Genomic DNA, 27,110 nt, shown 5'->3' with positions numbered 1-27,110 from the left:
AGAGGGAAAGGGGGCCTTCGGGGATGCCCGTAGCTGGACCGAGATGTTGTTTTCCTCCTTCTGAAGTGTCTTAACAATTGAGTCACGACTGTCTCTCCATTCTCTGTGGCCGTGCTATGTGTACCGTGAGAGCTTCTGGAAGCAGGTGCGTCTCATCGCAACCCCACCCAGGACACAGCACAGCCAAGAAGGGGTTAAAGGGCTTGGGTGCTAAGCCCGCCCAGGGTGTCGTTATAATAAGCCGAGAACACAGAGATACCAAGAAGTGATGGCTGCCTTCCATTTCCCCTTCGTTTTTCTCCTCCCTCCTAATGATTCATTAATTCAATTAATAAATATTTACTGGGCTTTTATTACAGTCTGGGTCCCACTGGGAGTTCTGTGGCAAGCAGGGTAAAAATAATCCTTCCCTTATAAGTCTAGCGCCACGAGGCTTATTATCTAGTTGGAGTCATGTGAATAAGGGGAAAAAAAGTGTTGGGGAGTGTTTTGAACCCCGGGAGGAGGGTCAGGATATGATTTCCAGATGTGCACGGCGGCCCCCAGGGGCCCCTGCCCCGGGAGGGCGGTGGGGTGGAGGGCAGTGGGGTGGAGGGCTGCGCCGGCTTCCCGGAAGAGCTAGGGGGGCGTTCATAGGCTGGAGCCCTCCTGCGCCACGCTCAACAAAAGCTGCTCTTGGTGTGGGCATCTCTAGAAACAATTAGCACCTGGTGGTGGTGGTGGTTAGCAAGAACTTCATTTCCATGCCCAGCCTTGACCCTTTGTTGCTGGAGTTCAAGTCAGGGAGAGCTCCAGATCAGGGCGGTGGGCTCTTCCCAAAGCTTTTTGAAGTTATGCCCCCAGGCCAGTGCCTTTCTTACGAAACGCCTGCCAGACCTAATCTCTCCAGAATGCTCTCTCTGCCCGATAGGTCTCCCTCTGCCCGCTTTGGAAGACAGGCCGATGGCAGCCAGCGGGCTGTGGAGCTAGCTGGCTGCCCGGCGCTCGCCGGACTGCTCACGGGGTTCCTGAAACACCGGTGCCTGTGGACGCCTCGGTCCTCGGGGTCCCTTCAAAGAGCAAGGTCAGGGAGGCCCAGCCATTCACAAGAAATCACAGTGTTCCTGTCTCCCTCCAGGCAGGGCAGGGGTGGCGAGGGCCAAGGGCGGGCAGAGCCACCTGCCCACGGTCGGAGAGTGAGAGGAAGGGGCCAGAACAGTAACCTCCCCTGGGGGCTGCCGCCTTCCTGGTGCTAGGCTGCTCCCCGCTCACTGAGCACCTGCTTGGGAGGAAACGGCCGGCTCCACAAGGAGACCAGGTCACTCAGTGTCCCTGGACTTCTGCAAGCGTGGTCGGAGCCCACAGGGACGCCAGTTCGGCCCGGAGAGCGTGACCCACTTTCACATCCTCTCCCACGGGGAGGAGAGCTGGGTGGGAGGCTTTTGGAGACCAGCTCCAATTAAGGTTTCTTCAGGCCGGAGTACCTCCTGAGTACCCAGCCCACATGTTTCCTGCCGTGGGATCCTGTGGTCCGTGTCCCTGAACTGGAAACAACCCCGGGGCCGACGGAGGTGCCGCCTTGTTGTTCTGCAGTTCCCCGGGACTCTGCACCGGGAGCTTCCTGCGGCGACCAGGGACCCCTGTGGGCCCAAACACCCCTCACGGTGGGAGCCCCACCCTTGTTCTTCCTGCGAAATCTCCAGGCAGACCAGGGACTCCCGTTCCCAGCACAGGAGCCAGCCTTGACCTCCCCGCCCAGGCCAAGGCCTCACAACCCCAGGCAGCCCTGGCTTCCGAGAGACCCCTCCTGACCCTCATGCCCACAGAATGTCCTTCTGCTGCAGGAAGGGGAAGTCAACACATTCCAGAGGTTTCCTCCGCTCTCTGCAGGTAGAGGACACGTGCACGACTTTCCATTTGTGACATTATGTTTCTCCTGTGTCACTGGGGGCGAGGCGGGGGGGGGGGGGTCAGCTCCGGTGAGCTCCGGCCAGGCTGATATAATTCCATGAAGCGGGGAGTACTGCCAGGATGATTTGGGCATTTTAGGCTGGTGAAGTGGTAGGTCTGAGCCCCCGGATGACCCAATCTTATTTACAGAGGAAGGAGCAGGAGGAGGGGTAGGGAAGCGGCTACGGTGAGCTCCGGCCAGGGTAAGCTTCCCCACTGAGGTGGAGGCTGGTCAGCAACACCCCCGCTGCCCACCACCACTGTGTCTGTCCCCGCTGTGGGCACTGCACGGTGGCCTTTCAAGGTCAATGGTGCTTCTCTGGCTGATCGTTGGAGTTGCAGGAAGACAGGGGTGCCAGTGATTTTTCTGGAGGACGTGCTGGGGCTTACCGGCCAGCACACCAGCCGTGGGGGCGCCCATCCGTGGCCCGGTTTTGCTTTCCTCCACGGAGCAGCCTTCCAGAGCTGATGCTGGGCCGCCGCCGAGAGGAGCTGGCCAGAACAGGTGTCCCTCCTCCCACCCGGGGTGAGGCTGCGGTCGCCACCCGAGAGGCAGCCTGTCCCCACCGCCTTACATTCGCTCCAGGTGTTGGCTGCCGGCCCTCACGTTCTGTGTCCCGGAGGAGAAGGGGTTTCTTACGCCTGTGAGCGATGATGGTGGGGCTTGAGTGCCCAACACCAGGCACCGCACGGGACCGGCCGGACCACCCAGAGGAAGGGCCCGCTTTCTCTGGGTCTCATTTTCTGACCCCATTCACTCCCTGTGAAAAAGTGCGCATACAGGGCACAGACTTCGAGAGGCTCCAGGGTGCCCCGGCAGGTGTGGCTCGGTTGGTTGGAGCATCGTCCCGTGCGCTGGAAGGTTGTGGGTCATTCCCAGTCCGGGCACATACCTGGGCTGCGGATTTGGTCCCTGGTCGAGGTTCCTACAAGAGGCAAAAGATCGATGTTTCTCTCTCTCTCTCCCTGCCTCTCTCTCTCTCTCTCTAAAAGCAATGAGAAAATGTCCTTAGGTGAGGATTATGGTAAAAACTACGTCATCCTTCTTCCCTGGATTCCCGTCCCCAAAAGAGACCGCTGTTAGCCAACCAGTGTCTTGTGCAGCTTAACCAGAGACATTCTGCCCGTGGGCAGGTACGCCACACACACACGGGTGATCGCACACATCCCTGCCACACGCGTTTTTTAATGCCGTGATACCCAGTATTCTGCACTCACTTGTTTCACTTCACAACAAACACTGGAACTCCGAGTAACCCCCCCCCCCCCCATTAGGCTGATATCTCCGGGGCTCTTCCTGCGTGCTGGCTATTGTTGAAAGCGCTTTACTTATGTCAGCTCACTCACTCCTCCCAACAAGCTTATGAAGTAAGTGCTGTTACTGTCGACAAGTTTGCAGGTGGGTAAACTGAGGCACGGAGAGGTTGAGTTACTCGTCTAAGGTCATATAGAGCTACCTCACTCATTTTAGTTGTTCCATGGCATTCTTTTGAGTGGTTAGTTTTTTGTTTTTTGGGGGGTTTTTTTAGATTTTTTTTTTTTATTTATTTTTAGAGAGGGAAGGGAGGGAGAAAGAGAGAGAGAGAGAAACATCAATGTGCGGTTGCTGGGGGCTGTGGCCTGCAACCCAGGCATGTGCCCTGACTGGGAATCGAACCTGCAACACTTTGGTTTGCAGCCCACGCTCAAGGTTAGTTTTTTTTAAAAACCAGTCCCCTGCTGGTGAGCATTTAAGTCTTTTGTTACTGTTAACAAGGAATGTTCTACATCTATCTTCATGCATTGTGGGTACGCGTATCTATAGGATAAATTCCTACAGGATGAATTTTTAGAGTAAGGTGTACATCTCTTTCAATTTTTAGTATTGCCAAATTGCCCTTCATGGAGGTACTAACATTTTACATACCCACTAAAATTGTACGAGAATACCTATTCCCCCCATACCCTGGCAGAAGTTGTGAAACTTTTTGATGGCTGCTAGTTGAATTGGTGAAAAGTGGTATATTACTATAATTTTAATTTGCAATTTCCTTATGAGGAAGTAAAGCATCATTTCATATCTTTAAGGGCCATTAATGAACAATCTATTATATTGTTCACGCATTTCTTTCTTGGCTTGGCAGTCTTTTTCTTATTGATCTACAGCTATTCTCTATATATTAAGGAAGTTTGTTCTAAAGCTGTGATACAATTTATTGTTCTTTTGATTATATTGTTTTTTCCCCACGCAGAGCGTTTGCTTCTTATATAATCAGATTTTCAAATCTTTGATCACTTCTAGGTTTTATTTCATGTTGTTTTCCTCTCCCACTATTTTCTTCCCTGTGTTTTCTTCTAACATACTTAATCTCTCTCCTCTGCACCTAAAAGTGTGCCCCACAAGCCAGGCATCACGGCATCACACCCGGCACCCCCGGATTGCTGCACACCGCCACTGCAGGGCGGGGGGGCCGCCCCCTACCCGACCGTGGGGCGCTGACACCACCAGCTGTGGCAGCTTCTTGCCATGATGGTTAACCTTACTCTACCTCCAAGGAACAATTAGACCAATCCAGCTTGTGAGACATCCTAAAGACAATGGTCCGGAACTCTAAAACACGTTCATGTGGTGACAAACAAAGAAAAGCTGGGGAAGCATTCTGGGCTAAAGGAGGTCAAAGAGCACAGGAAGCACATGCAACGGAGCACCTCGCTTGGATCCCAAATTAGAAACCAGTCAAGGCCAAAGCGAGGGGAGCGGGGCTTGGGGGCATTTGGAGATGGGCTGTACATCCGAGACCACCCCTGGGTCAGTGTTAAATTCCTTGGGGGCGGAAACAGCTCTGTAGGAGAAGTAATGAGACCCTTGGCTAAGGGTCGTGATACCTATCTGCAACTTACTTTCCAACGGCTCAGGATGAAAAGCAGACACGCCCTCCTCTCCCCACAGGAGGGGGAGACAGGGACAGAGGTGGCACAATGCTAGCAGCGGGGGGCTCTCTGGGCAGGTACTGGGATGTTCCTCGTGCTGTTCTTTCAGCTTTCCTGTGGCTTTGAAGCTTTTCAAAGTAAAAAGGTGAGGAGGAGGGAAAAAAAAACCACCCCAGCTTTGTTCCATCTGGAATTTATTTTGGTCTCGGTCCCCTCGGCTGTGCCTGGCCCCCCTGGGCGATGGTCTTGGGTTTCTGGTGCCTTGCCCCTTCTCTTCCACAGTCGTCTGTTTCCTTCCTCTGAGGAATGTCTATTTTGGGTGAGCTGTTCTTTCTTGGACGTGGAAGTTTTTGTGATCGAGCCTCTTTCTGGCAGACACGTGACTTTTTCCAGAAGCAGGTAAGAGCCGGCGTGTGGCGGTGCCGGTGTCTTCGCCGTGTTTTGTTTTCACGCTGCATTTCACACATGTTGTGTGTTCCAAGTGCATGCACAAGGAAGTCCAGCTCTCTGAGGCTTAGGCAAAGTTGTCACCCTCGGCAGTACCGTCACACCGACGTGCCATGGAAGTAACCTCACTCTCAGCGAGCCCTGATACGTGTATCAGCTTTCTGCTCGCAGGTAAGGGTTTTCGCGAGAAGTCAGGCTCTGCTTGGGTTCTGTGGGCGTGGGCTCGTCGGAGACTCCCGGGTTTCACTTTACGAGATGCGACAGTTTTTGGGTGAGTCTTTCGGCCAGGGGCGCGCTAACAGGCCAGTCCTGCCAGGAGCTTTGCTGTTGCCTTTCTGTGGCTTGGTGACTAATGGTTTTGTGGCCGCGGGAACCGGGACGTCATTATACATAGATGACAGGGGTTTGGCTCCCGAACTGGGTTATCTGGGTGTGCCCCGTCTGGGTGTTTATGCCTACACCCATTGGGAATGGGGACAGGCTCTTGGAGCCCTCACACGGCCCCTGTGGCCTCCGTCTCATTCCTGTCCACACGTCTGAGCTTTTGCACAGTGGCCGGGCCGGGGGAGGGGGGGCAGGTGGGGGGACGACTTCCTGTCCAAGCGGCTGAAGGTGGGTTCCTGCTGTACTAGGGGCTGTGTTTTCCCCTCTGCGGAGAGCAGCGTGTGGATTTTCTCTGGCCACCCCTCCCCCCACCTGCTGCCGCCCCCGCCCTTGCCTTCAGACTGGACGAGTTCAGTGACCCCACGGGACTTCTCGTCCTCAGGGCTGCTGCCCCAGCGAGTTGATGGGACAAACGCACGCGGGGTCTGGAGTTGTCTTTGTGTGAAATATTTTTGACTCTGATCAGCAGCCTGTGCAACATCGAGGAAGGAAGGAAACCGAGTCTTCGGCAGCCTCTTAGGGGAGGTTTCCTCTTTCCTTGCATTATTTGTGTTCCGAGGGAGCTGGGGGCGGGGTGGGGGCGGGGAGGGAAGGTCAGGCCTGCGTGGTGGGCAGAGCGGGGTCATCTGGACAAACCGTGAGTGGCTGCCGTGCGGGGCGAGTGTGACGAACCCCGAGATCTGCAGCGACAGCATGGGTATTTTTCAAGGCAAACAAACATGCCTGAATTCTCATGCAAATGAACACATACCTATATGCGGAAAGCCTATAGGAAGAGGAGGCAGGAACCCTAAAACCTATCTTCCTAAGAGTTTATGGAAGTTTCCCCCAGGAGACCACACCTGGAGCCTGTCGGCCGGGCCCCGAGGACAGCCGGCCCCAGAGCTGGGCCATGCGCAGGGGGCGGCTCTGGGGGCCACGTGGCTGGGGCTGAGGGGTGACGGAGCTCTCGCCCTGCACGCAACCCACTGGTTGAATGACCTACTTCTCGCACCGGGAAGCTGGACGTCTTCCTGGCCCGGGGATTCCGAGGGCTGCAGTGGACCGGGTGCAGGAGGCTTATTTATCTGACCCAAATTCTAGGAGACTTCAGTGCAGGGAGAGTGGGGGCCGGGGAGGGGGGGGGAGAGCCAGGGAGGGCAGCGACTCCTCCTGGGCGGGCCGGCCTGCTGCTGCTGCTGGGCACCGGGAGGGCCGGGCGGGCCGTGCCCGGGCCTGCCTCTGAGGACGAGGCTTGTCCCTGCGAGAGCGAGGGTGGTATGAGCGTGTCCATGTGGCCCTCAGTGGAGGGACCTCCTGCAGCTCCTGGGAGAGGAACAGCACTCTGTCGCGCCCCCCACCCCTTGCTGTTTAAAAACAAACAAACAAACAAACACATTTTAAATCCCCCAATCTGATTAAAATGTTACGGGGTGACCCCGCAGGGTTTGACATAGCTCTGGGGGTCTGTGGGCTGACCTGAACGTTGTTGTCGCCTCCTCCTTGGGGAGGGGGGGGCGGGGCGGTGACCCCAGGTCTGTGAAGCCTCCTGTCCAGGCTGCTTCCCTGGGATTATTAGGCCTGGAACTTGTCCTTCCGGCCTCAAGCTGGCATCCACTAAGTCCTTAGAACACAGACCAGCAGTGCACACTGGGTGTTCCCCGGGTTGGGGGGTGGGTCGGCATGCTGGGGCGGTCAGGTGCCGATCTAGGTCACTGGAGAGAAAAAGGGTCCTTCTGCTACCAGCTCGCAGGAGTGGGCTTCCAACACCGCCAGCTGCCCAGCCCGGAGCCGCCTGCGTGGGACCAGGACTAGGGTGCGGCGCTTTCATCTGTTTGCAGATAGACAGGGGCTCTGGAGTCCGCCCTCCCCAGCCCCAGGGAACCTGCCGGAGGCCCAAGGCCGCGAGTCAGACCGAATCGGGACCATCCGGAGCCGGCCTTTGTGGGCGCACTGGTTCCGACCTCAGGTCTCAGGCTTCCCCTCGGCCAGCGTTTGGGGCTCCAGCTGTTTTCCGGGAACAAAAAAGAATCCCTTTTCAAAGTAGGTCAAAAGATGCCCCCCCTTCTGTCCTTGTTCCTCCACTGTGCTAAGAGGAGAGAAAACCCCCACCTGCACGTCCTTGGTCAGAACCGTGGAGCCAAGTGACTTACTTGCCCAGGGTGTGAGCGCCCGCGGCCACCGCAGCAGCTGCCTCCGGCTCCACGTCCCCTTCCTGTTCGTGCTGTCCTGCGTGGCACTGTCCTGAGTGCCGCTGTCATGGGCACCGCTGGGTGCCGGCCCACCTGGTGCTCCTTCTGAGCAGCGAGAGGTGGGTCTCACCCAGTTCCAGACTCAGAGACGGTGAGAGCTGGGTAGCTTTTGCTACAAATCGGGCCAAAAATCACAGATGAATTTTTTTAAACTAGAAGAAGTTCTAAACAGATGCCTTGCACCACCAACCCAGCTGCACCAACCTTACATACTATGTGCCAACGAACTCCTCCAGTGCCCCGCCCCACCCGGAGTCTCAGATTCTCAGAGGGAAGGACGTTCCGAGGCCGGGAAGCGTCCTCCCTTCGTGCTCCCCAGGAGTCCACCCACATGGGACCGGCAGCTCTGTGTCACCCGTCCGCATCCTTCATCCCACAGACCCACAGGCTGCTCGAGGGGCCACGAAAATACTGGAGGCCTGAAAAAAAAGCCTGTCAGCGCCCTCCCTCTCCTCGTAGGCGTTACGTGAGAACCTACTTGCTGAGATGCGGTCCGTTTTCATCTGTCTCCGAGACGAAGGCTGCCTGGGGCCCTCCACCTCGCCCGGGTCCCGTTCTCCGCGGGCTTCCAGGCGGGAGGTGGGAACAGATACGCAGACACCCAGGTGCCGTGTCAGGGCTGTGCTGTGGGCGGAGGAAATTTGGGCGGCCGTGTGAACACAGGCTTCTAGGGTGCCCGGGGAAGGTAAGGACAGAGCTGTGAACAGCCAGCAGGGAAGGGCGTTCCAGGACGAGGGACCAGCAGACGCGAAGGCCCAGAGGGGTTGGAGGAGCCTGGTGCGGCTGGTCACTCTGAGGTGACCCCCAGCAGGGTTTTTCTCCCCTGTGCTAGGGACACAGGGGCGTGACAGCTCCTGTGGTGGGGACTGTCCTGTTCATCATAGGTTGTTTAGCAGCCTCCCAGTCCCAACGGTCAGAAATGTTTCCAGGCATCGCCGAATGCCCCCGACTGAGTCACCGCCATGCAGGCAATGTGGTGGACAGCCGGGGTCTGACCGCCTGCTCCCGTGCCAGCGCAAAGCAGAGGGAACCCCTTCTTCTCACTTCCTGTCCGTGTGCGGGTCCTGGGGGGGTGCCCTTTGGTGCGTGTGAGGTGCCTGCGGTGGTGCCCTGGGCAGGAGCCACGTGTCAGGCTCGCTCAGAGAGGCGTCACACCACGGAAGGAGGATGCACCCCCAGGCCCTCGCGGTGCCTCCAGGGGCCCCCGTCCAGCCTGCCTTTGGTTGTCCGTGTGGGTACCTTCCCCGTGGCCATCAGAACCGCTGGGGCAGGGCGGCCGTGCCCTGCTCGCTCTGGGGCCGTTTTGCATCAGCTCGGGAGGATCTGATTCTAAGGCTTCGAGAGCTTCCCTTGAAGGGCCTTCATCAGAGGGGCTCGCACCTGGCGCAGAACGTACCACCCTGCCGCGAAGGGGCAGGTGGAAACTCTGAGGGTAATGGTTGAGGGTAATTTCAGGGTAATTATCGAGCGTTCTGGAATCAGCCCTGGGCCTGCAGACCTGCGGCCGGAGCCGACAAGGGCCCGCCTATATTTGGGCTTCACAGCTGCTCCCCACTTGTGGAGGGCCGGCCCTGGCCAGCGGGGGCGGTCGGGGCGGGTTGCAGATGGAGCTCCCCGCACATCCAGAGGCCGCCGGAGAGCAGCTGCCGGCCCCTCTCACCGCCACGCCTCCCTCCCCAGCGGCTTTTTAATGTTCTCCTGACTTAATTTTTTTTTAAAGATTTTATTTATTTATTTCCAGACAGAGGGGAAGGGAGAGAGAAAGAGATGGAGAGAAACATCAATGTGTGGTTGCCTCTCTCACACCCCAGGCACGTGCCCTGACTGGGAATCGAACCGGCGACCCTTTGGCTCCCAGGCCAGCGCTTAGTCCACTGAGCCACACCAGCCAGGGCCTGACTTAATTTTGATTTCAAATCGACAGCGAGGTTGAAACAGTGCGGCCAACGCTCCTAATTCCGCCTTTTACCTGGATTCGCCGCGAACATTGTGCCGTGTTTGCTCGTGGTTCTCTGTCTCGAAGCACATTCACAATCGTTTTTTTTCCTGAGCCACGTGAGAGTAAGTTGCAAGCATCGAGGCGTTTTACCCTTAAATACTTCAGCCTGTATCTCTGAAGAACCGGGATGTTTTCCAATAGAATCACAATAGAATCATCATACTCGACGCGTATAACATTGACACAACACGATTGCCTCATAGATGAGTACTTCCTGTTACATTTTCTGCAGATGCCCAATAAAGGCCCCTGGGACCCTGCCCCTCTCCCGCCCCCTGGGTCCCGTTCGTTGGATTTAGCTGATATGCTGCCTTATCTCATTTTCTGATTGCCAGTAGTTTGGGGCTCTGGCATCTTTGTTTCTGTAAACTGAATTTTCATAGAAAAAAATTTTTTAAGATTTTTTTTTTTTTTTAGAGAGAGGGGAAGGGAGGGAGAAAGTGAGGGAGAGGAAACTGATGTGAGAGAGAATCCCTGACCAGCTGCCCCAGTCACACATGTCAGCGGGAAACCAATCCTGCAACCCAGGCATGTGCCCCGACCAGGAATCGAACCTGGGACCTTTCGCTCTGCGGGACAGTGCCCAACCAACTGAGCCATGCTGGTCAGGGAGGATTTTCATTTTAATTTCAATTAAAAAGGCTAACGCATCTGTGAATTTCTGAGCCGGAAGGGGCTGACAGGATGGAGCAAGATGTGGATTCGAATCCAGGCTCCATCACTTGTGAGCGCCGTGGCCTTGGATAGGTTATTTACCTTCCCTGAGCCTCAGTCTACTGGTCTTTAAAATGGGAACAATTCTTTTTTTTTTTATTTTTTAAGATTTTATTTATTTATTTTTGAGAGGGAAGGGAGGGAGAGAGAGAGAGAGAGAGAGAGAGAGAGAGAGGGAGAGGGAGAGAAACATCAATGTATGGTTGCTGGGGGTTATGGCCTGCAACTCAGGCATGTACCCTGGCTGGGAATCGAACCTGCGACACTTTGGTTCGTAGCCCGCACTCAATCCACTGAGCTATGCCAGCCAGGGCAAATGGGAACAATTCTTGCCCTGCAGGCTTGTTGTGAGGACAGTGTGCTGAATGTGACCACCGACGCTGTGCCCAGCCCTTAAAGAATGCTCAGCCCCCACAGTGATTACCACTGCCTGGCCCCAGAGAGCGGGAAGGAGCTCTGGATCAGGTCTGAACTGGGGTTGGCGACCTCAGGACAAATGCCTTTTCCCAAGCTCATCCCCCGAGAATGGTGCTGCGTCCTGCAAACACCCTGACTCACAGAGCCGGCGTGCGACCTGCTCTGCTCGTGCTGCCGGCGCGTGGTTCGAGAATGCCGGGCCTGCCTCTGGGCTGAGGAGGCTGAATTGTGGAATTTATTAATTAAGGCAGCTGCTCATGAGGCCTGAGAGTCCTGGAGGCTGCAGTTTAATTACTCAGAGCGGAACCTGTGGAGATTCTCTCTGGTGCCCCAGTTTCGATGTCGCTAGGGGGCCTGAGGTGGCGCCCTCAGTGGGCCTCCCAGCCAGAGCCACAGGTCAGGCCTCAGTCTCGCCTCCCTCTCCCTGGCTCTCTGAGCTCCTTTCTGTCCGCTCGGTTGTGTGCTGGCGGGCAGGGGAAGAGCTCGGCCGGTTCGGGTTCGACTCCCGCGCCAGGCACGGAGAAGGCCCCACTAGCTGGGTGGTCACGGGCGAGTTACTCTCTGCATCTCTGTGTCTCCACCTGGAAAGGCTTGTAGCACAGACGGAACGGATTCCCATGAGTGAAGGGTCAAGGACAACCCTTCGCTCTTGGCTAGAATCATTGGCCTGGCCAACAGTAAGCTAGAAAATGTGCCAGCTGCTTCTCTACAGTGGTCACAGCCAGGAACGACTTTGCCTCTTCGGGGACACGTGACAACATCTTGGAGACACGTTTGGTGGTGTCCGTGTCAGAATGTCCCAATCTGTAGAGAATTTTTATAAAAATGTACTTGAGCCAAACAGAGGAAGACACGCCTGGAAGCAAGAGCTCAGCGGCCTGAGAAAAATGCTTCCTAGAGTAACAGTCTCCGGTTTATTTTACGCTTTTGGAACTGAGGAGGGAACGCCAGCAGGGCTGCAAGTGCGTGTGGGAGAAAGCAAGGTGGGGACTGGATTATAGGACAGTCCCCAGATCCTGCGCTTTCTTGAGGAGGGGGGTGTGACCTAGACGCACAGAAACACTGGACAGGGCTCGCTTGAGGCCAAGACAAACTGAAGAAGCTATAACTTCCCGCCGTGACCTGTCCATTTAGGAATTTATGACCGGATCCCCCTGGGTGCTTACGCTCCTTAGAACCCCCTTTTCAGCCTCAGTTGTCACAACCAGGGAGCTGGTGCTGCCGGCACCTACGTCACACACTGCTTAACGACGGGAGTGCATCCGTGGGAGATCTGATTGTGCAAATATCAGTGTGCACTTACGCAAACCTAGATGGCCCAGCCTACTAACCCCCTGGGCTATATAGGGCTATACGGTATAGCCCATTGCCCTGGAGGGGAGGAAGAATAATTTTCCCTCTCCCCTTCTGGGTTCTTGGCTGAGACATCCCTGTAACAAAAAAACAGACTAACAAGAAAAAGCCCTGGCTGGTGTGGTCCAGTGGATTGGCCGCCAGCCTGCGAACCGAGGGGTTGCTGGTTCAATTCCCAGCCAGGGCACATGCCTCGGTTGTGGGCCGGGTCCCCAGTAGGGGGCGTGCGAGAAGCAACCCATCAATGTGTCTCTTGCACATTGATGTTTCTCTCCCTCTCTCCCTCCCTTCCCCTCTCTCCAAAAGTAAATAAAATCTTTTTTTTAAGAAGGAAAACAAACACATTTAATAACATGTATGTTTCCTGTCTACGTGGGAGAGACCTAGGGAAGCTGAGTAACTTACCAAATGGTGGGAGCCACCATGTAAAATACCACCTTCAGCTGAAGACCAAGGAAGGTGTCGGCGGTGGGGGCGTCCGTCATGGAGGTGACCAGGAGGAGCGCAGCAAACTGGGCTCAGGTCGCCCTGCAGGTTTAAGCCCCCTGCACGGATAAGAGCTTCTGGAGAGAAGGTCATCCCCTCTTCCTGGCACCAATGGAGATTTCCCTCACAAATACCTGTGAATGTATTTTACAAAGAGTAACTTCAACTTCTACTACTTGGCTTCCAGAATTTCTCCCATGTTTGCCGTTTCTTAAAATGAATCAGCCTGAAATAACCCTTATGCCAGACAGACATAGGGATTTGGGGGTGACAGACGCCCCCCCCCCCCCCCCACAGCTCCCAGGCTGCAGACCTATTGCCAGCAGGTCACTGCACTGAGAATGGCAGTCATTTGTGACGCCGTGGTATTTGTGGGATTACAAGGGCTACAGCGTCCCCAGACAATAGGGAATTTTTTAGCTTCATTATACCCTTACGGGACTGTGTTGTATCCGGGCCTGGTGTTGACTGCAACACGACTGTATTAGGTAGGGCCCAGGGGTGCCTCCAGATACCCTACCCCACAGGCCGGCGTCCAGCCCAAAACGTCAGCAGTGCCAGAGGCTGAGAAACCAGGATTCGGGGCAGCGCGTGGAAAGCGTGGCGCTGAGGTCCTGTGCCCTACCCCCCACCACCCCACCCCAGTAGCTCTTCACCCCTCATTATTCCTCCCAGTTAGTGGGGAGCCGATGGGTGAGCTGGGAGAGGAGAAGGCAGGAAAGCAAGCTGGGCTATTTTAAACCTTTGGATTCTTATTGTTTGTTCCATTTTACCCCCATCCTTTAACAAAAACATCTTTCACTCGTATGGTCTGTGCTGCCTTCTGCTCTTAACCTCTAGCAACAGTCACTAGTGTTTATCGAGAGCTTATCGAGAGCTCAGAGCTCGCTGTGCACCGGGCCCTAAGCCTAGGGCTCTCTTCACGTGCTGTCTCGGTTCCTTTTCAGCCAGCGCTTGAGGCCATCGTCACCCCCCCACCCCCATCTGTAGACAAAGGGACTGAGCCTCAGGGGTGGGAAGGCCCCCAGTTGCCTAAAGCTTAACTCCCTGTCTTTTCCCTCCACGGCTCCGGATGGAAACGCCCACCTTTGGCTTCTCAGCCCGCACACCTGGGAGTCGCCCTCACGTGCCCCTCCTCTTGCCTCCACTTCTCCCACCTTCTGCCTCCTTCTTCCTCCCTGGTCTCCCCACTCTTGCGCTCACCCCCTCAGCTTTCGAGTCGGGGGGTGGCCCGGCTCCACCCCAAGTCAGACCCGGCCACAGTGGCTGCCCTTTCTCAGAGGTCAAGGTTGGGGTCTCACAGAGGCCTTCCTGCTTCCCCCCTGCTTCCTTCCTCTCAAAGTCATGAAAACAAAGTTCCTCTCTGCTCCCGGGCGGGGCCTGAGCCCTGCGGACTGCAGGAGGCTAATTGGCCATTGCGGTGGGTTAAGGAATTAAAGCTGCCCTGGCTGGAGTAGCTCAGTGGATTGAGCTTAGGCTGCGAACCAAAGTTGTCGCAGGTTCAATTCCCAGTCAAGGTACATGCCTGGGTTGCAGGCCCTGACCCCCAGCAACCTCACATTGATGTTTCTCTCTCTATCTCCCTCCCTTCCCTCTCTAAAAATAAATAAAATCTTTTAAAAAAAGAAGTTAAAGCCCCTCGGGAGTTGGAGAAAGTTGTCTCTTTTCACCTCGTTTTGAAGGAATGTGGGGACTTGGGTGGGGCCCTTGGCATTTGGGTGCTCTGATACCTAGAGGAATAAGAGAGCAATTAATCACGGTGAACATCTGTCCCCACGGGGCGGGGGGGGGGAGGGGGCAGTCTGAGCGGGGAGGGGTGGTGGCTGGCGGCTCATCCACCCGGGGGCCTCGCTAGTAGAGGGGATGAGCAGGACAGGCGCCCCAGGCCAGAGCCACGTCCCCCTGCAAGGGGGGGGGGAGGCTTTTGAAATCTCACTTTCTATGGCAAACACTTTTTTCCTCGGCCCCTGGGGTGAGCTAGCAGCCTTCTTTGCAGAAATTGTGGAAGACAGAGGGGTCCAAAGCTCCCCTCGGTCCTGTGCCCCCCTCGAGACAGGTTTCTCCTCGGGTATTACCCTGGGACCCCGGCCGTCACGGCGGGCCGAGGGCTGGGAGGCCACCTTTAACCCCGGTGCTCCGCGGTCTGTGCGCCTCGGCCGAGGAGGTGATCAGGCAGCAGCCGGGTCTGCCCAGGTCTCCTCGGCGACCCACGCCTGCCTGCCCTGGGCTCCCGCCCGTGGCCTCCCTCGGTCCATGCTTCCAGTAAATCACCCCGCAGAGGGCCTGGGCGCTGTGGTCGTGTGGGGAGAGGCAAAAGACGAGAGGGCAGCGTTCGGATTCCGGAAAGCGGTGTGTGTGTGGCACCAGCGGACTTGTGGCCAGGCCGGTGGGTTGTAAATCACCTGCAGCTGTGATGTGTGCGTGTTGGTTTACGTTTACACGCACCGAGCACAGGCTGCGTGCACGTCTGAGCACAGAGGAGGCGAGAGCCCAGGTACCTGCGCCTGGCTCCTGCCGGGTCTGGCGGGCGTGCCTGCTGGCGCAGGTGCGGGACGCGCCCGTCCGCTGTCCCGGCGGAGTGACTCACGCCAAGCCGCACCGTCTCCCAGCGCCGCTCTCCATTGGCCTCGGTGACTAACCCGAGGGGAGGGGGCGCGGGTGACCTGCTTCGGCCGGAAGTGACAGGCGGGCCCAGCTGCAGTCAGCACCTTGCCCCAGAGGTGTTGGTGCAGGTTTCCCGGGCCGGCCAGACACACAGGTATTTCTGGACTGCGGCAGAGCCCGTTGCCGTAGCGCCCGGCCCGCGGTCCTGTACCTGTCAGCACGGGGCGTGTGCTCCCGGTGGGACTCCGGCAGCCCCGCGGCCCTCCTGGCTCCGCCCATGACCGTGTTCCGTGTTTCCGCAGGGCCGCACCTTCCTATTTCTGCCCGGCCTCAGCCCGCCCGTCACAGTTGAGCACCTGTCTGCCTGAAGCTGATTTCCAGGAGCAGGTAAGGACCCCAGGGGAAGGGTGTCTGGCGACGTGGCCACGGATGGCGGGTCCTCGGGCGCAGCCTCCCAGGCCCACGGTGAGGTCAGTGCGTCTCCATCCCCCCCTAAGAGAGCTCGCGTCTGCAGATGGGTGGGTTCCCGCGGGGAAGGCAGCGGCCCTGCTGGCGGCTTCTGGTCTGTTAGGGCGTGTGCGATCTCCGGATTCACACTTCGTAGAAGTGCTACGAATAGCACAGTTGTGTGGCGTTGTATTTGTACGCAGGGTAAACACTGTACAAATGCACGTTTCAGAATGTGAGCATGTAAAATGTATCACATTTTAAAAGTGGACAAAAGACCCATGTTGGGACACAGGGGGCAAATGTGGCTCGTGTGGCTGCAGGACCCCCGCTGCCGGGCCAGGCCGGGCGGGGCCTGAGGTTACTCAGCGTTTTCCCAGCAGGTACAAGGTCGCCCCCGTGTAAATGTGTGTTTTGATTTGTATAAATGTGGGTGTTCAAACAGCGTTAGCTTCACTTTGTAAATAAAAGTGAGTGCGGGCGGCTGTGTTTGTTTGCATTGAGGGCCCCGCGTGCCTGGCGAAGGGAAGCCAGCTCCCCGGCGCCGTTTGTCCGAGTGGGTCTGCGGGCCGCGGCTGCGCTCAGCGGACTGCTGGCCCGGTGATCCCTCCGCACTGCCTCGCGTTCTTCCGCGGTGAGATCGGCTGCTTCGGAGGGGGCCTCGTGCTCCTGCTCGCAGGGTCAGGTCCCTGCAGAGACGCGCAGGGTGTCGCCCAGAGAACACAGTGTGGCCTCTCAGGCCACGGGCCCCCTTTGTCCCTTCAGATCCGTCCGGGGTTGTGAGCCCCTTCCTCACTGTGCAGCACCAGCCGGCCTTGCTCCGCTGGAGATGCAGGCTCGGAACCAGCAGGAGTGGGGGGGGGGGGGGGGGGGTTGGGGGAGGATACGCCCATGTGTTTGCTGGGAATGCAGGTACCTCGGATTCCCTCCGTTGCATTTGTCCCAATCAGACGTGATTTCCTGGGATCGCCTCCACTTTTATCCACGGCGCGATGTGCGGCCGCAGGCCTCTGCCCCTGCCGCTCACTCGGACGGTCCATCATCGTCTGGTTCTTTCCACCTTCTGCGCTTCAGCTCATCCGCGCCTGTCCCCAGTTGGCTCCCAGGGTGCTGTGTCTCAAGAGAGGGAGCCAGTTTGTCTCCGGCTCGGGCCGTTAATACAGGTTTTTCTTTGGACTTAGAATGGAAACGCCACCACGTCGGGTGACGGGACCTTTATGGGGCTGGTGGGCGGGGGCCGGGGGGGCACCACTGAGAAGCGTCGTTACCTTTGGCCCTAGTGGCTGCGGACAGGATGGACGGGTGGTGTGTTTGGATTAGTTGCAGTGTGGCCTTAGGTCATCTAAACACACTTTGATGGAGGCAAGGTCTCGATCCCTGCGGGGCTGGGTAAGTGTTCTCAGACGAGGGTAGCCTGGTGCTCGTCAGGGTCGTGATGAAAATCTAACAGCGTGTCTGCTCAGACAGGCAGGCGGCAAATCCGAACGGGCTGGAGCGCCCTCCTAGCGTACCAGCGACCGGAATGCCTGTCGTTTGGGTCACCACGATTTATTCTCTTCATCTGTTCACTTTCTCCCTTCTGACACCCTCAGTGCCGATTCTGTGGGGAAGTTCTGTAAAGCAGCCGTGAAGCTCTGGCCCACCCAGACGGGAGCGGGAGGGTCAGAGGCGTGCTCCCTGGCCACGGCTGTCCCCGCCCCAGCTCCCGCCCCAGCCCCAGGTGTGCCCTCTGCCGGGAGGCAGGGCGGAATCGGCTCCGGTGGGAGCTGGAAGAACCCTAGGAGACCACCCTTTTTAGAAATGACAAGAATGTTCCCCGGAGCAAAAAGAAACAGATAAGCACCAGCTGGGGCTGGGAAAGTGCGCTGACACGGGAGTGACCCGGCCCCGGAGATGCACTCCGGCACCCACAAAGCCCTGTGAGCCTCCCCCCCACCCCCCACACACATACACTTAGTAACACCGTGTCAGAGCAGGAGGTTCCGGGGGACAGGCTGCAGTCCCCTGGAAGATAATAGACGACACTGATCTGTTCGGGGCGCCGGGGGTGAGATGTTGGACAGAGCAAAACTCTGAAAAATAGGCCACGTGTGACGACTCATGGGCGTGCGTGCACACACACATCCCCGCTGGCTCTGGGCCTGCTTCTCTGCTGGCGGACGCCTGGCTGTCCCGGAAGCACAGCGAGGAAGGGGCTCCCAGCTCCCGGGACGTGCAGCGTCCAGGAGAGTCAGTCGGGCCCCTGAGTGAATGGCTAGATCTTGCTCTGGGACCTTTGGGGCAGGAGAGGGCCTGAGCCAGACCGGGAGGAGGTTGCCAGTGGCGCACTGGTTCTTTGGTTTCTAGCGACACCTAGTGGCTGGTCACTTGTCTTCCACACTGTCAGGTGGAGAGAGCAATGGCCACAGGGCAGAACGGGAAGATTCTGCTCCTGGAAGCCCTAACTCCCAGTCTGGAGGCCTCACGGAGCATTTCGGACGCCGTCCGGAGATCACAACAGCGCAGGCGCACGCAGCACTCGGGAGCCGGGGTCCTTCGGGCGCTCAGTGCGGTTCCGGAGGCCGGTTAGGCCCTTCGGTCCCTTTCAGCACCGTGACATTTGGCCCTGACCGGGTGTGGTGGGTGTTGTGGGGGTGAGGACGCTTTGACGCCACAGGCAGTATAGTCTCCATGCTGCCTTCAGTCTGCGGGCCGAGTCCCTCCAGCGCCCGCCAGGCACGGGCCAGGGCTGCAGGAGGACGGGGAAGCGGAGTGCGCAGGTGCGGGACGTGGAGCGCGCAGGTGCCAGCCTCCCCGTCGGGCCGGGAAGAGGCAGCAGCCAGCGCTCCAGTGCAGTGCTTTTGGGAAACTGGGACAAGTCAGGGCTGCGTGGACCAGAGGGGGCCGAGGGGGTGGTGCCCGCGCTGCCACAGCTGGGAGAGGCTTCCTGGGGAGGCGTCTTCGAGTGAAACCAAGGATGAGAAGGATCTAGTTCCAGAGTCAAAGGACACTCGGTGCAAAGGCTGCTGGGGCAAGAGCTTCTCGGCATGTTCTAGAAACAGACGGGGCCAGGAAGGCAGAGCAGCAAGGGGAGGAGTGAAGAGGGGGAGCAGGGCCGGCTGTGCGGGCCTCGTGGGGTCCTGGTGAGACTGTGCGGTGCACTGGGGTGGTGGGGGGTAGGCAAAGCAGGGGGTGGGGCCCTGTGTCCTGGCCTTTTTTAGAGATCCTTCTGGTGGGGTGGGGGGCTGGGGGAGTGGGGGACAGTGAAAAGAGGCCAGTGTGAGGAGTGAAGCCCCCAGAACCGAGCTTTCCCACCCAGCTGTGCTAGGGGTCAGGGTTGTCCCCCGCACTCCGCACACCTGGCCCTGGGGTGGCCGGGTTGCCTCCCGTCCAGGAGCAGTCTTGAGGCGCCTTCCGGCCCTTGCCCAAGTACCAGCCCTTAGTTAGACCCTTTTCTGCTCCCGGAGGAGGGGACAGAGGTAGACGGTAGAGCAGGGAGCCTGGGGCTCTGGTGGCAGAAGGGAAGGCCCTGAAAAGGGCCCACATCACATCAGGCATAGAACTGCTACTTAAGCCCCAACTTGCCGGCTGCTGGACTACTGTGTGGGCTGTTTAGGGCCAGGGCCTCTGTTAGGCTACGGGGACCGAGCAGTTGACAGGGGATCAACAAGGAAGCTGCAGGTCGGGGCTCTGGTGCATTCCTGAGGCTGCTCCAAGAACTGCCCCCCCCCCCCCCCCAGGACAGCCACCCTGCCTGGGAGAGCCTGCTGGTCCGGGGCTCGCCGGACCCCGAGGGATGGACGGTGTGAGGAGTGTTCTCATCCCACCAGCCCAGTTCCCTCGGTCCTCGGAGCGGAGCTCCTTGGCACCGGGGCCGCTGAGGCTCCACCCCCACCAGCTGCTGCGTTATTTCTGACTCATCCAGGAGTTGCAAATATGTAATCTAAATCCCTCCACGCCTGGCTTCCTCTCCACCGGCTCCTCCCGGAGGGGAAACCCTGGGACTTCTCTCCGGGGACCTTGCTACAGGTGGGGTCCCTGCTGCACCTGGGCACAGCTGCGGCCACAGGAGTCACCCTCTGACGGACGGGGTGGGCCTGGGGTGGGGGGTGGTGGCAGGGAGTGTGGACGGGTGTCTCGGCCCCACCGCCCTGGGCCCCCCTGTCCCCATCGAGGGACTCCTTGGAGCCCAGCCCAGGAGCCGGCCTCTTGAACTCGTCAGGGGCTTTGGCTGCGGGCGCTGCCTTGGGGTTTGGGGGCTGGGTGCTGATCTCACAGTTTCTCCAGCAGAGGCCCTGGCCAGCTGCCTCTGACTGATCACACCACTTCTGCTCCCTGGGAGAGCTGCTTGCTTTGAAAATCTGGGACACTTGGGGGTCGTGTAGCACATCTCCTGTGGCTCATCGCAGGAGCCTCGCCGCGGGGGTGGCTGGAAGGTAGAGCCGGCCAGCAGGCCAGGTCAGCTCCGTCTTCCTGGGCCTGGCCGCTCTTCGCACAGAGGGGGCGCCGGTGCCCGCTGTAGGTCCAGGGCTCAGTCCGGTTGGGGTGAGAGGGGATGAGGAGGAGCAGGCACCTCACCCCCAGCTCTGGGCTCTCGGAAGCGAGACCCTGCAGCACGGTGGGCTGCCTGGCAGCACCGCCCCCCCCCCAGCCCCGTGTCTCCATCTGGCTTGTGTTGCCCTGACGCCCGCTCATGTCTCTCCTCGCTCCGCAGGACCCCAGAGCTGGCCAGGGGATGAACCGCGAGGGGGCTCCCGGGAAGAGTCCGGAGGAGATGTACATTCAGCAGAAGGTCCGGGTGCTGCTCATGCTGAGGAAGATGGGGTCAAACGTGAGTGCCTGTGGGGGCATGGAGCCACAGCCCCCCAGGGAGGGTGGCGGGTGCGGGCAGAGCAGAGGCTGTAGCAGCTGCGGCCAGGGAGGGGGATGCTGAGCCTGCGCTTTGGCTCTGTGGCTGGGGCACGGGGCACGAGTCCGGTACGTGAGTCCCAGGGGCACTGGGGGGGCAGCCTTCCTACCTCCGGGCCGGGGGTGGGGGGCGGTGAGAGTTCTGAGGCCCGACCTTCCCTCCTTCTGTTCTCCCATCCAAGTCTCCTCTCCCAGGGTGGGTCCGAGGGGCAGCGGATGCTCAGGGGCACTCCCCCGAGCAGGGCCTGCGCCCGCCTGCTAGCCCTGTGCTGCCCGTGAGTCCAGCCTCGGGTGGACTGCTCTGAGTGGCAAGGCCCCCATGGGCCGTTTCCCAGGTGGAAGGGGGGCTCGCTCTGTGACCGAGGGGTCAAATCTCCTGGGAGCAGAGGAGGAGGCGCCTCTTGGGGATCGAGCAGGCCTCGGCAGGTGCCTTCAGAAGCAGTGATCCGCCCCTCACCTGCAGCGCTCTCGCCCTTGCAGCTGACGGCCAGCGAGGAGGAGTTCCTGCGCACCTACGCCGGGGTGGTCAACAGCCAGCTGAGCCAGCTGCCGCAGCACTCCATCGACCAGGGTGAGTCCGCGCTCCGCGGCTGGCCACGCCCTTCCTGGGAGCGTGGCTGCAGCCCTCCTAGATGGGGGTCCGTGAGAGACGAGGAGGGGCCACAGCCCCCTCCCACCCTCAGAGCTGAGCCCTAGGCAGAGGCTACATCAAGCCAGGGGGCCCTGGGAGCCTCCTGCCTGGTCTCAGTCTGGTGGGATCCCTTTCTAGGCCTGGGGGAGGCAAGAAATGGAGGCATCCGGAGGCCTGGTCACTACGGAGGCTCTGATTGTTGCATTCCTCAGCTTTTGGCCTGCCCCCTGCCCCCCAGCACCCTATGCAGGGCTAGCGAACCTGGACTTGTGTGCTAGGCCTGGCCCGGGGACAGGCTACACAGTGGCTGGGGTGCTCCTGGCTGTGCCCAGAGGGGAGGCCCTCTCTGTGCCCTTGGGAGTTATTTCTTTTTGTGTGTGTGTCTTCACACGGTCACAGTAGTGGTGGTGGGTGGCATTTGCGTATATTATCTGGTGCATGTGCTAAGTGCTCGATACATTTCATTTAATTGTAGCTAGCTACTATTGCTTGCAGTAAACTGGCAAGGAAACGGGGATTCAGATGCAGCAAGTTACTGCCCTTGGTCAGGCAGCCAGTTACCAGGGGGTGCGGGGTGCAGACCTGTGCAGGGCTCGCCACTGTGTGTTCTGGAGTGGCCGAGGCTGTGGGGATCCTCCTACCTGGAAGGCTTACCCTGACCCTTTAGCCCAGCTTCCCGACCAGCACCTTCTAGTTACTTTCTTTTGTTCTTGTTGCGCTTAGTTTGAGCCACTGGCCGTGAAGTAGCGTGGGCACGTCCGCTGGGCGGGGGCTCCGCAGGCAGAGTGCCGGGGGTGCGTGTGCCCATCCTCGAGCTCTTCCCAAGGGGAAGAGCAGGTCTGGACCACGGGGCTGCTTGTCTTGAAGTTGCCCTCGTTCTCCTGGATGTCACAGGGCTCTGCCCTGGCGCGGGGCCCAGTTCCCGAGCTCTGACGCTGGGTGTGACCCGGCCTGTGCACCTAACTCAGCAGAACCGGACAGGACGTCCCAGCGGCTCAACAGCTGCTCGCCATTGGGCGGCCTGTCCTGTGCCGGCTGCTCTGTGGGCGGAGCTGGGAAGGAGACAAGGAGTGTGCCGTTGGCCCCTGCCCGCTCCTGGCGTGTTTCCGGGCGCACACTTCTCTCCCAGGCGAACCTGGATTTCTAGCCCAGGCCCCTCTCCCGGATGCTGAACCGTGTTTCCCCGAAACTCAGGGTTCTGAGTTCCTGGGGCCTTACCTGTCCTCCCACCCTGGTCTGGGGTCACTGAGTTAACCTGAATTTGAGCTGGGGGGTGGGGTACGGGGGTGGGGTAAGAACACCTCCAGTTGAATGCTCTTAATGGAGAAATCAAGGGAAGCTGTACAGCCACATGTCAGCGCAGAAGACAGCACAGGCACCTCTCCCCCACACTCACGCGTGTGTGTGTGTGTGTGTGTGTGTGTGCAGGAAAAAAAAATGCTAGACAAATGCACAGGCTGTTCATAGAAAATTTTGAGATTGGGAGTAAAAAGGAGAAAACTGTATTTGAACAATGATTAAAATTTAAAAAAAGAAGAAGAAAATTTTGATAGAGAGTAAAACTGTATAAGGGACTTCCACTTTCCAAGTCACATACTTTTGTTAAGCTGATTTTTTTTTACATCGCATACCCGTTTCTTTTGTAATAAGAGAAGCTTCCGAAAGTATTTGTATGAGAACTCTTTATCTTACTCGGCTAAGGCAACAATTGAGACTAAAAACGAGCTCTTCCTAGTGGTTTGAGGAAGTCACGGTGACCTCACCTGGCCTGAAACCGCGGAGCAGTCGGGAGTGAGTCACAGCTGTATGGGTGGGACGGTGTGGGCCCCAGAGTCTGGGCCCTTCTGAGTGCGGGGCGTCCCTGGGCCAGCCGGGCCGGCCTCACGCACACCTCTTCCCTCCCCCCGGGAAGCGGGCTTCTGGTGCTGACCCTGGAGCGTGGGGAGCCCCCGTGGGCAGGCCGGTGGCAGGTGCGGCTCTCCACTGCTGGGTGCCCTGCAGGCTGCCCCTCACCCGCACCGCCACCTCACGGGAAGGTGAGCTCTGCAGAGAGCCCCACGAATCCCTGTGGACCCTGAGCTGGAGAGGGGCAGGCGGCTGGGCCTGGAAGAGCTTCATGCACATGCTGTTATTCTTTGTGGGCCCAAAGGTGTCACAAACAAACACACAAGAACAGCCAAAGAGCAACCCGTCTGGTGCAGGTATAAGCCCAAGGGCAGAATCTTGTATTTCTGTCCTTTCCAAGTGACTGTCACCTAAAATTCTAGTCTACCTACTTCTCCGTTGGCAGAGCCGACCTCAGCTGATGCCACGGGGCATGCTGCTGTCAGAGGCTCCAGTGCTGCCCAGGTGGCAAGAGCCCTGGCTCACTGCTTCCAGTGCAGGGGGCCCCAGCACAAAAGACCCCCAAAGGCCTGGGAGCAGAAGCCTGGTGTGAGTGCCTCCTGCCACGAGGTGGCGCTGTCTCTCAGCATATGCCCCAAACTCCCTCTGGGGTGCCAGCAACCTATTGCTGTTCCAGCTACCCCCGGCAGGGGGCCTGAGGCCACCCCACCAGTGGATCAGTACTTGCTTTGACCTTGGGGTCCCGCCCACAACCCCCAGACCCGCGCGCACTTCCTCTCTGGGGTATCCCTCACCCACTGAGGTCTGACGCCTCACCCTGCACCCTATCTCCCGGCCTCCTTCATTCCCATTCTGCCCTCGGCGAACTTGTGTCCAGAATCTGCTGGGCCCTGGCACGTGGGCGTGGCCCCGAGGGGTCACTGAATGGTTCCGGCAGAGGGCCCCAGCGGCACCCCGGTACTGAACTGAATGGTGGGCATGTCTCCCAGAACCCCTGCTTTTCGCCCCTTGTCTTGCATGATGCACATACCTCTCTCTCTCCGTCCCCTAAATTTCCACCTCTCTCAGTGCTCATCCCCCCGTGAGCGGCCTCTTTCCCTTCATCACGCTGGCCTCCCCCACCTTGGACGCTCAGTCTCATCCGCTGTCTCTGGGAGCTCACCTGCGCGGTGACTTCGGCAGATGCGCACTCGCAGCCCAGCCCCCGCTGCCGCCCCCAGAGCCCCGTGGGCAGTGCTGTGACCTCACACCCACGTCCCGCACTCAGCAGCCCCAGGGTCTCAACCTTCCTCGCCTGCATCCTCTGCCGTGACGCACGTGCCACCCGCGCACCCCGTGTCCTCCTCTCGTCCCCACGGACCTAGTTAGTACCGAGCCCTTGGATCCTCCCGGCTAGTGCTCCCCAGCTCCACTTCGTCTTCCACTGCGGTGGGAACCCCCGCTGCGGTCTGGGCCCTGGGCTCGGGTGGGTTCTTGTCTCCATTGCTGCAACAGCTGCTCACCGGTGCCCTGACTCCTTACCTGCCCCGCAGCGCACTTTCCACCCACAGCCAGGGGGACTTCGGAAGGCCCCATCCGCAGGTCTCTTCCCCACTCAAACCCTCTCAGTGGCTCTCTTCTGCTTCTGGATAAAATCCAGCCCCCTCAGCATGAGAGCAAGGCCCCCTGCCCAGCTGCAACACCACCACCTCAAGCGCCATGAACAGCCACGGTGAATGGCTTTTAGCTCCTGCCTCGGGCCATGCGTGCTCACACCTTCCTGCCCCCGCATGGGGCTCCCCTGCCTCCACAGGTCAGGCGCTCGTGTAGTTCCCACCACGCTCGTGTCGGCAGGGCTGCTCCCACATTGTCTCCTGTTCTGTCTCCCGATGGGCTCTGGGCTCCTTGAGCCTGGGACTACGGCTCCCCTCCTCATCTCCGTGGGGCCCAGAGAGGCAGAACCGCGGGGCCAACCCTCTGAGCACCCTCCCCCGGCCCCTGAGGGCAGCCAGGCAGAGCTGACTTGGACCCCAGGGAGAAGGCCTGGCTGCAGCTTCCCAAGCCGGCGGGAGGGCAGGTTCGTCCCTGCCTGTCGCCAGGGCCCCCCTCCCGGTCACACAAGCTGACCCTTTGTCCTGGCCGCGAGGTAAGGCACAGTCATCGGAGAAAACCGGGGGGAGAAAGAGAAACCGCCGAGAAGCTCAGGGACTGGATCCTGGCGCGTGACTGTGATCTCTGTTACCTCTGGTTACATTTCCTGGCCACCCTTTAGACACGTGCACCTGGTTCCATCGTGAGGTCGGGACCTTATCCTAGAAACATCTTGCTCTCCATCTTAACATCCATTTGTTTTTAACTTACGATAATTTTACAATGTTCTTAAATAATTTTCGAGAAAACATTTTAGAAATTGCAGAGTATGAAACCATATGGCTCTGCCATATATATAGATATAGATATAATTTTTTTTTTACCAATCCTTTATTGTTCCACACTTGTTTCTCATTTTCGCTGTGAATCACGGTGACAGCAGACGTCCACTTAGGCCCTCCTCTGAGCCCGGCTTCTTGTCGAGCATCTTCCCGGCGGACCCTCGAGCCAGGCCTGCGAGGCGGGCGCTGTCCCGGGCCCACGTTCAGGGCGAGGCCGCAGGCTGGAGCGGCTAAGGGACGAGCCGAAGGCTGAGTGACAGAGCCCGTCGGTGTGGGGCCCGGCCGGGCAGGCCGCGTGTTGCACGCCCTGTGTGTAACTCTTCGCTGGCTTTCAGATAAACTCTAGGAGTGGCTCGCAGGCCGTGCACATTTTTAAGCAAAGCAGTGCTTCACCTGACTGACAGGCGGGACTTGGGCAGTTAACGTGGAATTTCAGGACACAGAAAAAATGAGGAAGCGTTTACCACTGCTGTTGCTTTGGGCCCTGTGGCGCTTTCGAAGGTGCCGGTTCTCCGAGAGCACCAGTGTCCTCCTGCCCTGGCACTGCACAGGGGACAGGGCACCCGGCCAGTGCCAGGGCCAGGTCCCCAGTGCACTTCGCAGAGGCCCCCCCGTAGCCAGTCACCTGCAGAGCTGTCGTCCTTGTGCGGTGCTCTGTATAGGCCCTCGTCCGGGTGTTCCGGGCTGTAAGAGACGCGTCCAGACGTGGCCCGTTTTGCTAAGGAAAAGCTCCTGTCCCTTCTCTTCCCCACTCTGTGGCCTGGGAGTCGTGTTACTGGCTCAGTGGCGCCACCCGCCTGTCCTGGCCCCCACCTGATCACACTGTTCTGTAGGAGACTTTCCAGGGAAGGTCCCCAGCCTGGAGCCGCCAGCTGGGCTCTCTCTGGGCTCTGCTGGCTTTGCCCCTCGGAAGCCAAGGCTGCTGGCTTTCGGCGTGCTACCAGAGAGCCCAAAATAGGCCCTTTGGTCTCGGGGCTGCCCCGGAACCCTGGTGAAGTAGCTGTGGCCAAGGGCAAAGCAGCAGGGAGCCTGCAGCTCCCGGGGAGTGGCCCACCCGTGGCACTTCACAGCTGATTGTCCCACAGGGCCCTCTCGGCGGCGGCTCTCCTCAGAGGTGCTGGCACCGTCCTGTCCACTCTGTAGCCAGCGCGGCTCCTGGGACCCTCTCGGACGCCCTTCCGTCCTCCCACTTCCTCCACGCAGTCCTCCCCGGCCCCCTTCGGGCCGTCGCAGCCCCTCCTCTGGCTCCTGCAGCGTGTCCCCAATCACACGTTACGTCAGGACCCCCGCGGGGCCAGGGTCTGCGCCGTGTCCAGCTTCGGGCACAGAGCAGGGGTTTGCTGGACCCGTGCGTGGGCCGAGGCTTCTCCCAGAGGCCCCCCGAGGTGACACACGGGCCCGGAATGCTGGGCGGG

At 58.9% G+C, this 27,110-nt stretch overlaps 1 protein-coding gene across 4 annotated transcripts in view; it reads left to right on the top strand.

Moving 5' to 3' along the window:
- CTNNBIP1 (catenin beta interacting protein 1) overlaps nucleotides 1-27,110 on the top strand; it is a 45,285-nt gene that overhangs the window by 5,679 nt on the left and 12,496 nt on the right. Inside the window, exons 1-4 of one of the 4 annotated variants that reach the window (XM_028512932.2) lie at nucleotides 5,149-5,238; nucleotides 15,777-15,861; nucleotides 20,615-20,731; nucleotides 21,289-21,379. In XM_028512932.2, coding sequence (XP_028368733.1) covers nucleotides 20,636-20,731; nucleotides 21,289-21,379 — 187 coding nt within the window. In that variant the 5' untranslated portion in view covers nucleotides 5,149-5,238; nucleotides 15,777-15,861; nucleotides 20,615-20,635. Of the gene's footprint in view, nucleotides 1-5,148; nucleotides 5,239-15,776; nucleotides 15,862-19,835; nucleotides 19,930-20,614; nucleotides 20,732-21,288; nucleotides 21,380-27,110 lie in introns of those variants that run through there. The other 3 variants (XM_036025279.1, XM_028512934.2, XM_028512933.2) reach the window with 3 other exon arrangements.

The sequence above is a fragment of the Phyllostomus discolor genome, chromosome 5 (genome assembly GCF_004126475.2).
Source record: "Phyllostomus discolor isolate MPI-MPIP mPhyDis1 chromosome 5, mPhyDis1.pri.v3, whole genome shotgun sequence".
NCBI classification, from domain to species: Eukaryota; Metazoa; Chordata; class Mammalia; order Chiroptera; family Phyllostomidae; genus Phyllostomus; species Phyllostomus discolor.
Note: the sequence above shows the minus strand (reverse complement) of the source record. Positions and strands in the feature narration are given on the sequence as shown.